Raw genomic sequence first — 15,414 nt, forward strand, 5'->3', positions numbered from 1 at the left:
AAATGTGACGTTTCTTCAAACAAATACGTCACTTTTGACACTGACACATCTAATCCATATCGTTTCCAGATCTATTAATTGACGTCTCAAATTAGAATCGGGCCGTCAATGAACTATAAAGTTCCGCTTAGATAATTTTGAACACCTCACCTGCTTAGCATTTTTTGCTGACTATGTCCATGGCAACACGCAACCTCAAAAAGACAGCGCGACGCGCGACCCGACATAGCAACGCGACTTATCGACCGACCTTGTAGCACAACACGGCAACGTCGCAGTCGCCCCTCGTTGGCGCCGCAAGCCGCAACGTCGCGTCGCTAGTCGCGCCCCGCCTGTCGCTCCTATCAGTCATGGCGATGGAAGCAAAACATGTCGTTGATTCGCTTATTCGCGAAGTCAAAACTCGGCCAATCCTGTGGGATAAGAAGCATGAGTTGCACAAAAATCGAGCAGTGATCGACAGAGTTTGGGATGAAGTGGCAGCAGTTATTGGCAAAAACAGTGAGTAAGGTTATATTTCATTATGTTAACTCTAATCTTAGTGCAATGCGGTAAGGTTGAATTTTAAGTGTGTTCGCAAGTCATGTTAACACTGTTTAAGTGAAATTGTTTTACGTTTTTACATTCAAGAGTCTTTAAAACATCGTGTTGTTTGTTAGTTTATAGAAATGTAATATGCTGACGGTTATTTTTGTTATGTGCAACGTGCAACGAGTTATTAAAATAAATCATTTTGAGGAAATGAAGTGACGCATCAGCGATTTGATAGCGCCAACGCAATATGTAATGAGCATTCCTTGACTCTGACGTATTGCTAATATATTTTAGCAGGCGCATTTACATTAGCTTTGCTTCGGCGATGTTGTCGTGTTTTTATTTTGATTTCGTCTTAATTCTTATTTTCTAACGCCAAAAGTAATATTTTTAAAATAAAGGACGTCTATTATTGATATCAAACCAGTGTTTACATTTACGAACGTTACTTGCGATTAGGGAACGTTTACACTATAGAAACTTACTTGATTTGTATTCATAGCCAAACTCGACTATCCATACTGTTTTAATCGTAGTTATAAACAAACTTAGCGACACTTTACATAATAAATACAAATGTAAAAATACTTCTATGTACCTACAATTTGCATCAAAAGTAACGGATCCGAGTTCCGATTCCGACTAGGTACACGTCAAAAGTTTACAGTTCTCTAATAAAAATAAGTAATAAAGAATTCCAGGCGGCTTAGCACGGTCGCGTTTTTATCCCTTGTCACCATGCCTGCCACGTTCTAACAAGTATGTAAGTGCGAAAGGGACGCGCATAGTGATAGTCGATAAAAATGGAACCGTGCTGAGCCCGCAGGGTGGCAGATTTTGGAACGTTGTTTCATCCGCTATTATTGATGCTTACTGTACCTACTTGAACACAATTCGTAGCTAACATTTTAATGTGAACTTTACACGGTAGTTCATATAATGGGGCTATCAATTCGTTTAGAGACATCCTAATTAGGTAAGTAAGTGCTACATTTAGTTTTCCTGAGGAAATTGATTGCCTAGTGAATAATATAAAATGTTGTTTGCCACGAAATAAAGTAGGCAGTCTATTTTCTGTAGATCTACAGTAAAGGCGAAAGAGTGGAAGACAAAATAGGTACGAGGGGATAACTGAAAGTTTTTATTTTTATAAAAGTGTTGTAACTCTTTCTGATGACGTGTACAAATTTTGAGCAGAATGGAATCACCCTGAAACGCACATGGTTCATTCCATCAAAGCCCTTTTTGGATAGCGATATTGGGTCAATAGTTTTTGTATGAAGTTCATGAGATAGAAAAAAGCTTTTTTACGCATAAATATTCATGTACGATTTTGTTTATTGATGTCAGAATGTGATGTTATGCAACTTTTTGTCAGTTTTTAGTGTTCCGTGCTAAACTTTGTTCACGGATTCACGGTACACTTATGGGATCACTTCAGTCCTGCAAATCAGTTAAATGCCTTTTTCTCAGAGACCGTTTGACGTAGATACCTAAAGTTTGGAACAGTTATAGCAATTACCACTACTAATATTGCAAATAAGTCAAAACTGCGTCAAAATTTTGATTTGCTTTGTAAACTTCTGACGTCGATGTTGAATGACATAGTTAAGTACCTACCTACTTCTCTAGATCGTCCGCTCAAGAATTACAAAAACAACAATACTTATAAAAATATAACTGAAGCCATAAATACATATTATCTCGACGTAATGTGTCTCCTATGTTGTGGCATTTACAAAATTAATTATTAATGCTTAGTACTTAGGTAATCAAGGATTCCTTGCGCTACTTAGGCTAGGAAGACATTAGGTACCTACATAAATTAATTAATTATAATAAATAATTATCTAGTATCGGCACCCCGAAAGCCATTAGAAGCCAATCACGTCAATTTATCGAATGTTATAATTATATTATGTTAGTCACAGTAATGTGAATGTGTATTATCGTGTTTTAAATATAACGATATTATTCACTACTTTTATTGGAATTATACAACATAATAGGTAATTTTATTTTCTTGCTCACAAACTCTAAGAGATGTTATATTTATGGTGTAGGTAAGGTTAGGTCCTGCCTAGATTCTGAATAAAGTATTTCAGTCACATGTTGTATGCGAAATAAATATCAAATGGATTTCCCAGACCAAAATATTATTTGCGCCAAACACAGATATCATACAGTAAATTAGGAGATAATGGATCTATAAACAAGAAAATTGTGTGACAATAATTAGGAACACAAATAAACAGACTAATCACAGATAGGCAGTTCGTGTATCAATAAACGCAATCATCGTTGCTTTTCCCATATACTACTTCACTTCACTTCCCATAAATATACCTACGTTTACTATTAGCAGACATAGAAGTTAAAGTGGCAAAATAAACTGACTGACAAAATGAAATATCGACATGTCTGTTATCGATGTTACCTTAACTTTATCATAGATATTTATAACACTGTACATAATAACATAGCTACCGCGAAGTACGCAACACGTTCGATATCTTCTTTGATATTTTGTTAGTTTTCTATTCTTTTGGGACTGTATATAGTATAGTATAATACAACAGTTTACGTTTTTATTTTTAAGTACACTAAATATAGTAATAAAGAAATTACGTATCAGTTTGTAATTGATTTGCGTTCTTAATATTTGTCGTAATTTAATTTACAGTAAGTAGAAGTTACATCTTTTAATTATTAATCTGTTACAGACCTATCGATAACAGATTTATCGATGTTTCATTTTCTCAAACACTCGTTTATGCCACAAAAACTTCTACACCGTGTTTTTATTGAATTCCGTTAACTTCGGGGTATGGTTAAGTACGTTTAAGAAAACTAAATGGCATAGTTAATTTTGAAAAAAAAAAATTTTTTTTTGCTTTTTTTTTCAGAAAAAATAATATTAAAAAGTAATTAAATGTAGCATATAGCGTTGTTGTAACACGGGCATTACATTTAACCTTCGAGCAACACCGGCTTCCGACACATCGGAAGGGAGGGGCCCAAGCGATATCTCACCGTACAAAGCTTTCTGCCATTTTTCGCGGGGGGAAAGGTGCACACAGTCGCACTTCTCACACACTTACATACAAAATCCAATCTGTAATGACGACACAAATACATAGAAAATGACACACGTCATAGACAAATCTTGCAAACCTCGATCTCTTTTTGTGTACGGACGAGTGACAAGTGTCACAACACGCACACTAACACATTTTCGTTGAAGTATGTTATTGTATTAAACAACTGTACCGATATTCGGAACCTAATAATAATATTGAGAATGGCAACACTGCGTAGTCGGTCATATTGTCCTTTTCTAGCATATACGTCCTTCTCTCTCCCACACTCCCACCACTCAGGCAGGTTGCTTTGACAGTTAAACAAGGCAATTTTTCAAGTCATTGGCTTGCTGTTTTTCCATCTGGAAGGTCGTGAAGCTAAACTGCTGGTGAGTTTTTGAATTTGTACCCCAGTTTAGCTGACTATATTGAAAAACAGTTTCTAACGGTTTTTGCCGTTCGAAATAAATATTTAAATTTAGTTGTCCGATAAACTATCTAGCAAATAAAAACGATCCGGAATAGTGATGTGCAAGTGTTTTCAAAGGCTGCCTGCGCGCACCGTGGCTATGCCAATGAAAATACTAAAACACATATGTTAGAAAACACATCGAGCTGGTAAAGCGTGCACGTGTCACCATTAGAATTTAATTTTATACCTACATTAAGTCTCTTCCGAGTCTTGTTAGTTTAAATCTTTGTGTGTGTATAATAACGGTTGAAATTATAATACTTAAATGGTGATGTGTGGAGGCATACCCTTCAGTTTTCAAGTGATTTGTGTTTTCGAATACGAAAGGATCGGATAGTTAATACGTGTTAAGTAGAACCTATGTATTGAGGTAGAAGTTTATAGACGTGTAGGTTTTATCTGCCCAAGTATTTATCAGCAATTTGTCTTTTTATCCCGTTCCGGGTTAATATAATATTGCAAAATTATTTTTTTTGTGAATTAAATTGCTGATAAATAAGTGTACCCGCTTAGGAGTCGACGAAGCCCCGCCTTCGCGTGGCTTCTATTTCCGCTCTGAGGGACACAAGGTAACGAACAAACCTACATCGCAAACATTGCATTTATTTTTGTGGAAAGTGAGTACTTCGGCAGTACATAAACTTAAATCTGACTAGACATAGAGAGAGATTAGCATGGCTCTGCGCAAGAATGACATGCGAAATCGTGAAGTATTTCACTCTTGATCTACCAACTTATATCTCTCCAACTAGATATTTAATTTTGAAAAAAATGTTAAAATGTAGGTAGGTTAAAATGTAGGTACCTACTTAAATAAATAACTTAGCAGGTACTTACAGCTTAAAAGGTTAAGGAAAATAACTCTTACATGTAGTTGCTATATGTGCTTGTGTTATTTTGGATTTGAATAACTTGATTATTAATTCGTTACGTAACTACATACAAGAGGGTCAATTCTTAAGCCTACCTACCTACCTACATAAATAGTACACTTGGCATTAACGATACGGGAATCTTTAGATTGATTCATTGACGAAGACGCATGGTTTGGTTCATATTGTCAAATTATATTAGTTAACTGAAGAGTTAAAGTTTAGTTTTGACAAATCTGCGCGTCACCGTGAATGACACTTTCTAAAAGTGCCTGTAAAAGCCTGCATAAAGCCTTTCACCTTGTCGAGCAAGGAACCCGCAACTAAGGGAATATTACCCATAAACTCAGGGTATTCGATTTGAATGATATTCTTAATTAAACCTACGTCTGTTATGGTTCCACCTGCGTAAGGTGTGCCTAAGAAAATCTTTTATTCGTTCACAAACTAACGTCAAGTTATTTGTGATGAAACCAATATATTATGTACGTATCTAAGGCTGCGCAAGCCTGCCATGTCTCCACCTGCGTAAGGTGTGCCAAAGAATCTTTGATTCATTCACAAACTGACGTCAAGTTATTGATGATAATATTATAACCTATGTAAGCCTGCGCAAGGCATGTCAGACATATTCACAGAAATATAAATGATATGGTCATAACACATGCGAGCAAGTAAGCCACAATCAGAAAAATATTACAAAAATGAATTTGTAAATATCTCCTTTTAAGAAAGTAAAAAGGGTTCTAACAAAATCAGTCGAAATAGGCAAGGCTTTGTTATTAGATTTCATTTTTGTTTACCAATCTATTCTAAAAGGGTCCCAAACACCCTATTGGCTAAGCCCAAAATTGGGCTAATTAACTGTGGTAAAAGTGAAAATTGCTTTCCATTTACATTACATTTCTAAAATTATAAGGTATAAAGTAACCTAAGATTCTAGGCCTATTTCGACTCATTTTTTCTTTTAAAGATGAAAAAATCTTTGCACCCTAATATAAAATTGTGGTCTGGAGACGCTTAGCCTCATAACTTGGGCGGCATAGAGAATACTAAGAGATTTAGTCACCTAATTTCGATTATAAGTCCAGGCAGAAAATTGATAATTAGAATCAGGAGTGGTCAATCCACCAAGGTCCAGACAATCTGTGGACTCTAATTTAATCAGACTATGTAAGCTCACGACAGTGCTTACGGTTCCATTCTGAAATAAGCTATGTTTACAATATAATTCAAATTATATTTCTCATTGTGTGAAACAAACAGCCTGCTCAAGGTGTACAAAGGGTCCGATTAACGGCCCTATGAATATCTAAAAAAAAAAAAAAAAAAAAAAACCTTTGAAGTCTAGGCCTGCTAAGGCAGACTAGAAATAAATACATATGTGACGTCCCACGGTCAAAGGTACCTTATGGCGGGTATGGAGTTATGCATACCCCAGTAATCTACAATAAATAAGCTATCGATAACACAAAAGATCAACCTTCTAGGTTGCGTAGTTACAGAGATATGATTTTTTGAAAATAATGTTGTGAAATTAGCAACTTTACGATAGAGAAGTTTTAAGTTTAGCCGCCTAAAAAACTATGTTCCTGAAGTAAGTTACATAGTTGACTACAAATAATAATACCTTATATATGTGAGATTAAAAAAATATTGCGACTTGTTCTGTAATGCAAATAGAAACTTTTGATATCGACTGATTTATGTGTATACTAGCCAATCTCTTGAAAATAAAGTTTTATTTCATTTTCACGATTGATTGCAATGAGCTCTCAAGATTTAAATTCTATCTATTAGAAAACGACACTGACAGACAGTTTAAGCAAAAAACAATACCGATTTAGAGGTGAAAATGTATTTTCTGACTTTTTCATATAAAATCACAAACTTGAATATTTTTACTTTTAATGTGACACACAATCAATTTTTCTGAGCACATATGAAAGAAATTCTGTCATTCAAATGAAATAAATCCTAAAACCCCAACTAAATACTATATTTAACCCCTTATGCCACTTTAAACTTACATAACAATAACAGTATTTGCTCCATACATTTACGAAAAGGTACCTTATGGAAATAAATCTAATAATACATCACTACAAAATATCAATCATATTACAGTTTATCTTTTATGAATAGAAAATATTAATTTACATTAAACTGCCCCAAATTTAATTAGTTCTTCGTCATAATAATCTTAAAAAAGACCTTTAATTTGTATGTAATGAAAAGGTACCTTGTGATTAAGTTACATGATGAGGCATGATGATGATGGAACAGTTAGGATAAACTAATAATATTTTGGGGTTAAGATGGTATAAATCGTCTATTTCTTATCAATAATATATTTCGGTTGCTATTGAAGATAAGCGGCATTGAGGTTCAATGACCTCAGATATTCCATAAGGTAATGCGTCGGGTATTGGCATTTTTCAGCAAACCAATGGCTGATTTACTGCATGCGACCAAACCAAATGAAGATTATTCTAGTTAAGAAAGACTTGACGAGAGTAACTTTGGTATAATAGCAGGCTACTTGGATTTGTGATGTCGGTCTATGTACGGTTATAATATTTGCGAGGCGCCCCAACCAGAACTGAAATTATCAAATTAGTTTTGCAGAATGCTAATACAGTTCTCTACCAAACTTCTTTTCCCGTATTGACTAGTTTTTTTGGGAATTTTCAATCTTTTTTCCATAAGGTACCTTTTCTACTAAACTCTGAGACGACATTACTAGGCTTATAACTAACTTATAACAAAAATAAAAACAGGTAAACAAACGTTACGCATTAAGGTTTCAGATCACACAATAAAAAAAAATTGAGCATTTTTTCACCTCTTTACAAAACATTTCATATCTCCGAAACTAGAAACCCTCATAAGGTACCTTTTCCCGTGGAACGTCACATATAATCTCAATGTAAGAGCAGCTCACAGTTGCATAAATTATATTTGCCTCGAGAGCACTAGACTTTCAGTTAACATGTTACGTTAAGTTACGAGTATCTACCTATGTACACGACATGACCAAGGTTACCTACCTATTTAACTATTATATCCCTGACTGCCATGGTATAGGGAAATTATCATGTGCTGGCGGTGCTGCACAAGCATGTTTGAAATAAAATATACAAAACTGGCCTGACGGGCGTTTATCAATTATGTATTTTACACCTTGTGTCTGTATTGTGACCCAGGAAGTTTTAAACCACCTGTATCGTAAGTGCTTCTATGCACGGATTAAGTTTATTTTAAACTACCCATGCCCTAACCTCAAGGGCAAGTGCTTCTATGCACCGACTAGATACTGTTATCACTTAATTCACTTATCATGACTTGTCATAGTTTGATACTACACGTTTAACAAATTTAAGACCGTGGAATGTACCCACTACAAAAAGGTTTTTAAAAACAGTGACTGAATGGTTTGCACGAACGGTTCTAGCACAACTTCTGGGCGGTCACGTCTAGGGCATGACCCTCTAGTTCTCTATTTATACATAATTATAACATTGTGATACTGTTCGCTTTGCACAATAAAATAGGGAAACAGGAGCACGCCTTGCGAAAAGGCGAAACTATTTTGAAACGCGAACTTTTTAAAAATAGATTGAAATATATAAATATGCCTTTGATGTGGAACATGTACACCCAAACAAATGCAGTCATTTATTATATGTTAGCAAAACTCTGCCAAAGTGTTAGTCTGTCTGACAAAAATCTCTTGAAACATGGTGGATTAATTAATTTACACCCCGTCTGTGTCTTGCTCCTACCAAATCCACAATTTAAGGACCTCAACCTATCTAGGTACCCTTCTTGCTCGAGACCTGAAAAAATGTTCACAATAATCTCATGCAGTCAAGTGTCGGAAAACTAGGTCCACACACTTAGCGCTACCGTGAATATATATCTAAGAAGTCTGTATACTGCCTTCCAGGAGGCGGGATGTTAATAGACTAGCCTATATCGTAGGCCAGAGATATAGTATACAAAAGCACACTGGCCCAAATCCAGTAATATTATAATTTCAGAATATATAATAATTGACAATTCTGCGTATATTTGATATCGAAAAGTTACAGTTATCCTTAGTTCATAAGGAGGATAAGTATACATAAATATCAAATAAATTCGACAAAGTGTTGACTCTAGCATTGGATGAAATAGGTCCCTCTTAAAGGGCCTCTGCCCTGTTGGCTTTGGGCCCACGGGTGCCCGGCAAAAGGTCGGGGACCCCATGGTTCCGCACAGTTATTGCAAATAATGTAAAATCACTAAATAAACACACAAATCTGCATTTTGGTTAAAACACATGCGATGAGCTAAGGTTTCGAATTAAGTACCTTATTCTTAATAATTTACACACTGGAAAGAGGAAACTGAATATTCAGAACTATGCAATGTCTATAAATGCTTTACATAAATTAAGCCACTTAAGCGTTCAGAACCAATCAAGCTTATGTCTACTAGTAGGCACCAGATAAGGTAAACTTACTGCATATATAGAAATTAATGAGTACAATTTAGGTCACTTGATGATAGCTAAACATGAATATAATCAGAATGAGCCTGCACCTATACAAATATCATTGATAAGGTTCTGTGGCATTTCTATATTAACCATTTGAACGCCAAGAGCACCAAAAAGCGTCATTATCATTACTAGTCGTGCCAACATGAGTGTTATGTTATGGCTTAAGCTCTCAAAGTAACCTTCACAATTTTAAGTAAGGTTTGTTTAGGTACATTAGCTCGCATTCGCGTTAGTAAAGCGTACAAAGGATTAAATGCATTTTATAGCTATAACCAAGTATATAGCTCACATTGGCTCACAGTCATGAAAGGAGTTCAATAATTCCCTATGACATTTTAGTAAGTAGGTACCCAATACTAACTTTGTGGGTAGTGATAGTGATATAACGAATATGTACAATATTCGTCTACTTAATCCCGAGAGATTTTGGAAATAAGAAAGGTCTTGTCCTTGTTATATTCCTGCAACTCCTTACTTTACTAGATAATTATTATCAAATTTGTTAATAATTGGGAGTTATAAATAAAAACTACTCGAGTACTTTATAAATAATTCTTATCTCTTCATATTTTAATTACATCACTCCTTATCACAGATGTTGTATGCTCCTTGAAGAGTAGACTGACTTAAAATCTCATCTTCTTTTACCTAGTTTCACATACATATAATTAAGTATAGCACCCTTGTGGTGACTCACTTATCCTCTTTGAAAATTTATAAGTACCTACATTAAGTACATATATAAAATGTAAAGTTAGTATCATAATATAATTTTATATCAAAATGTATGCTTTACTAAATACCTCTCTCCTCACAAGTGTTAAAATAAAGGGTGTACTACATAATTAATTAAACACTCGTAATATAATAATATTACATATACATAATAACTACATGTATAATCACATTGGCTTGGCGTCTTCCCACCACCAGGCGATAACAAACACGTCTCAATATTATTATTAGGTTCCGAATATCGGTACAGTTGTTTAATGACAGCGTTTTACACAAAAAATAAAACGCTAATTAAATAACTTACCATATTCGGAACTTAAAGTTTTAATCCTGCCTGGTGTAAATATGAATAATTTTGAGACAATGACTTGAAAAATTGCCTTGTTTAACTGTCAAAGCAACCTGCCTGAGTGGTGGGAGTGTGGGAGAGAGAAGGACGTATATGCTAGAAAAGGACAATATGACCGACTACGCAGTGTTGCCATTCTCAATATTATTATTAGGTTCCGAATATGGTAAGTTATTTAATTAGCGTTTTATTTTTTGTGTAAAACGCTGTCATTCTGAGAGATGAGAAGTCGGATTTGTCGCTCGACCGATCCACAATTTGTACTGAGCGAGCAAAATCGATAAATCCAACAATTACATGAGACTAAAATATAATAATTGTGTTTGAATGTAATTAAACGTATGATATCGTCGTTGAGAATGCCAAATCCGTTATGTGCTCGATTTTTGATTGACAAATAGTTACCTAGCAACAAAATACATAAGGTATTAATTAATTTGATTAAAATCGCGCACATACCGGATTTAGCATTCTCAACGACGATATGTAAAAAAAAATATTACATGTGAAATATAACACTTTAATTTTGTAAATTTGATGTCCCCCGACCTCTTTTTATAACAAAAAACCGAGCAAACAGGCATTTTTGTGCAGCAGTGTTCACGCGCGCGTCTGGACTCGGTCTAGTGAAAAATCCAAGTGCAAATAGTTTTATTACCCGCGCTAGATTAGATTGACGCGCGAATCTTGTACCTCGGCAGAGGGGAAATAGTGCGAATGCCGCCTCCCTTCCGTGTTGCTCGAAGCATTTAACTAAACCAAACAATTGAAATCTGTGACATATCAATGTCAATTCGAACATCGATCGACCGAGATTTTACTTAAGTTTAGTAGCAAATGTATGAACTCATTCTAAACACTAATCAATATGTAAACCGGCCTTAAGGCAAGTGTACAAGCTTGTAGAGGCCTTATAGGAAAAAAATAAAATATTGATTATCTTCGAAATGGAGTTAATTAGAATATCGGTGTCTTTGGGAAAGTTACTTGATTTAAGCTCAGGTATGCACCCTTGAAATTAACGGAAATCAAAAAAAACACGGTGTATATCATGGTCTAATAAAACATGGTCTTCCATTCCCATAGTGACACGCGATTACGTCACAATAACATTGCCACTTTATTTCAACATAACATGTTACATGGGTACATTATACCTATGGTTAATAAAATAAAATATTTCTTTATAATTTTATAATGTTCATTTATATGTATTTTAGCTTAAATTTTACAATAACACGTCATTTTTAATTACTCGTTAGCAATATCTTCCGATTCACGAAAGAAATTTCAGACTTTCGGGTAATTCTGTTTATACTACTGGCAACACAGGATAGCTCTGTGGACATTTGACAATTCGGATCTAGATAACTTCATGCCCTGACCGTCATCCTTGTCGAACGCGTGTTAATTGTTATTTCCTTCTCGCTCAGTGTCAGCAGTCGCAGTGTTTTCCAAACTTTTCACGTCGTAAGCTTGGTAATTAATGTGTAACTGTGAATTAGTTTTTTAAACGTTTGTCTTGTATAGATAAATAAAATTTAATTTAATACATTAGATTTGTTTTATTTTACTATGTTTCTACATGAATAACTTAAAATTAATGCCGTTAAAATAATTTTCACCGTTGGTTAAAATTCTCCCACATTTCAAAGTTTGAGAACCTGTAAACAGCATGATGACGTAGGCGCGTGTCAGTTAGGTCATACGCGAATCTCGGAATGGAGTACCAGGCGGAGTATATTATTATACCATGGTGTATATCTGACGATCAGTTTAGTATTAGAGCCAAGTTTATTTGTACCATTTTTATACCATTTCTTATTGTTTCAGAGGACCAAATCAAGATGAAATGGAGGAACCTACGAGACCAATTCTCAAGAGAAGTAAAAAAGAATCCGATAGGGGACGACGGAATCCCAATAATAGACAAATACAACGGGAAGTGGGCATACTACGAGTTACTTACATTCCTTAAAGACAATGTTTATTGGAATCCTTCCGATGATAACAGACTTGAAGACAGCCAAGACGGATATGTGAATGATTTCAATGGAGAAAGAGAATCTGATATCAGCATCATTATAAAAAGAGATCCAGATTTAGATGAAGATATTGAGAGAGATATTGAAGGGGATCGCTTCTTAGATCCTTTATTAGCCCTAGAAGTCCAAGAAGACACTTCTGATTCAAATTTAGTGACGACGGAGACAAATGAAGTTCCTAGGAAAAGATTATGCCAAAGGAGAATAAGGACATATTACCCAAGGCAGTTGCAAAGTGAAGGATCTCACGCTGCAAGATCACCTCGAGAAGTAGATGATGACTTGCATTTTGCGTTGTCTTTGGTACCATACTTGAGAAGCTTAGATCCATTAAGGAAGTTGATAATTAGGAATGAAATGCAGAATTTATTAATAGGAGAATTAATGGATACCCCTAAAAGTAATAAATAGTATGTGTAAAATGAGAAGTTTGAAGTGAGTGCGGCAATGGACTTAATATATATTTAGCTGGTGACACAAAAAGCTTTCCAAACAAATCATAAATGCAATAAATCCGGTTGATGAAAAACAAGTATTGATTAGCCTTTTATTAGGTATATTTATCTTTTGGGTAGTTCTTCATTAATTTATTGCCAAAATTATGTGCCTACCTAGGTTAAAATACTGACTAAGTATATAAAACTAAAAACATTCACTTTGCCAGCCTTAATTGTCTTGTATGTAGGTACATATTTCATTCATTTCATTACACATTATGCTTGTATTACTTAAACACATATTGTTAGAGATATTGAAAAGGGTTAGTGCTAAATGTCTGTTTAAATACATGCCTATTATCATAAATATATTTTATTTTCCTTTCTTCCATCAAAATAAATCTTGCTTGAATGTAATTTTTGTCGATATATTTCAAATTCTAAGCGTTCCCAATTACATAAAAAGAAACTTGACGTTTTTAATGCCGTATATTTCTTTACGAAAATAATTTGGATATAATATCCAAATAATTGGATATAATACCTACTTGAAAATTTTGATTGATACATCGCGTGAGCAATTCTATCATATCAATATCAAAATCATAAGGGGCCCACTGATTACCAGTTGGCCGGACGATATCAGCCAAACAAAACATCAAACATCAACATTTATTCAGCAAATAGGCCACAAGGGCACTTTTACACGTCAACATTGAATTTACATACAAGCAAAAATAATAATATCAACAATTTTATAAAATAAAACTAACAATTCAATCTAACGTATTACAATTACTAAAAGATGTACTTATATGGTCTCTTAATGTCGAATTACATACAAAATACAGATACAAAACACAAAAAAAAACTATAATATTTAGAAGTGTAAAGCCTGTTAAGCGCAAAATTTGATAGCTCTGAACAACTGACAGGCTGATATCGTTCGGCGAACTGGTAATCTTCTTCTTTGTCTTCATACTCTAGTCAGAGTGGTCGTGGTGGTCATAATATATCAGGGCCGGTAGCAAGCTTCACAATCCGTCGCCATTCTTCCCGTACTGATAGCCCTTCTTGTACATTCATGGAGTGGTCCTGGTAATCTGTGGGCCCCTTTAAAAATAATAATTAGAATACCGCTTCCAGTTAAATAATTGAAGCACGTCTTCTTCCATCTCCATTAATTTGGAATCTTGATGTTTATCCAACTGTAATTAAAGCGCTTTGTTAAAAATTATTCGGAAAATAACTCTAAGTATATTAGTAGATGAAATATTTTAAGAACATTAAAGGCTCTTTGAAAACCTATTAACAGTGGATACCTCCTGAGTATAATGAGGCATTGACTTTAGTAAATAATTATGTTATTTTTGCTCTTTTACTATGAAGGTAAAATACCACTTCCTTATAACTTAATACTATATTTACCCACGCACGGATACGTGTCTCCGCATACGAGGGTTTTAATGCAACAATTTTATTATATCTAAATATCAAAACTACTAAGTTCGAATAAAATAGCTTCGTAGCGAATTTTCTTGCTTAAAAAAGTTTTCTTGGAATCTTGCAACTAAGTATTTACTTACGGAGAAAAACTTCCGAAGCCTGTCGAACGCCGATAAGCAAACTTATAATGGTTTTTGCTATTTGCCTTGAAGTGGAAAATTGCCGCAATATTGAAGAGAAATATGTACCTATCAGACTAGCAGGAGTGTCTCGAATTCTCACAAAAATCATGTATTGTCTGGCAACAAAAGTCCATAGGTCCATAGGTCCACATTATATACCCGAGTTCATAAATATACCCGGCCAAACTACTTTGTCAGTAGAAAAAGGCGCGAAATTCAAGTTTTCTTTGGGACGATCACCCTTCGCACCTACATTTTATAAATTTGCCGCTTTTTTCTACTGACGGAAATGGCTTCACCGACTATATTTTCTTTAAAACAAAAATAATTTTGGCGACACACCAGTACAGTTTTTTGCTGCGTCACCGGTTCTGTCGTAGGATTCGGCAGATAGGTACCTATTTGCATGAGTTGCATGCGATTGTCGTTACATTGTGGCATTTGGTTTTATAATTTTAGATTTACTGAATTGGGTTTTATATTCATACGAAATATCCAATAACTTGCCAAGAACAACACGTAATAGTCATAAATAGCCTTACCGGGATTCGAATGCATGACTTTTCACTTTCATATATAGAATTTCAGAATAACTAACTTATCACAAGTAACTATTAGCAAGCTTAGTCCTATCGAATAGAAAATTTAAACAATATACCGCCTATTAAAAAAGGTCATTTTACATAAAAAGTGACAAAACACGATTATCCGGACCA

General features: G+C 34.6%; 1 protein-coding gene and 1 non-coding gene across 2 annotated transcripts; both read left to right on the plus strand.

The window, feature by feature from the left end:
- Nucleotides 1-219: 219 nt before the first annotated feature.
- Nucleotides 220-13,059, plus strand: LOC134797766 (transcription factor Adf-1-like). The gene is made up of 2 exons (XM_063770130.1): nucleotides 220-501; nucleotides 12,422-13,059. Exons 1-2 carry the CDS (start codon nucleotides 351-353, stop codon nucleotides 13,042-13,044), a joined length of 774 nt encoding a protein of 257 aa, XP_063626200.1. The 5' UTR covers nucleotides 220-350; the 3' UTR covers nucleotides 13,045-13,059.
- On the plus strand, nucleotides 4,708-4,811 carry LOC134797825 (U6 spliceosomal RNA). Its single transcript, XR_010145115.1, has one exon. It is a non-coding gene; the product is annotated as a U6 spliceosomal RNA (small nuclear RNA).
- Nucleotides 13,060-15,414: the final 2,355 nt, after the last annotated feature.

This window comes from Cydia splendana, chromosome 15, assembly GCF_910591565.1.
Source record: "Cydia splendana chromosome 15, ilCydSple1.2, whole genome shotgun sequence".
Lineage (NCBI taxonomy): Eukaryota > Metazoa > Arthropoda > Insecta > Lepidoptera > Tortricidae > Cydia > Cydia splendana.

Excerpts from the sequence above, each read along its gene's own strand:
- LOC134797766 (XM_063770130.1), top strand. The coding sequence starts at position 351 with ATGGCGATGGAAGCAAAACATGTCGTTGATTCGCTTATTCGCGAAGTC. Across the intron at positions 502-12,421 it reads AGCAGTTATTGGCAAAAACA|AGGACCAAATCAAGATGAAA; the intron begins GTGAGTAAGGTT and ends TTATTGTTTCAG.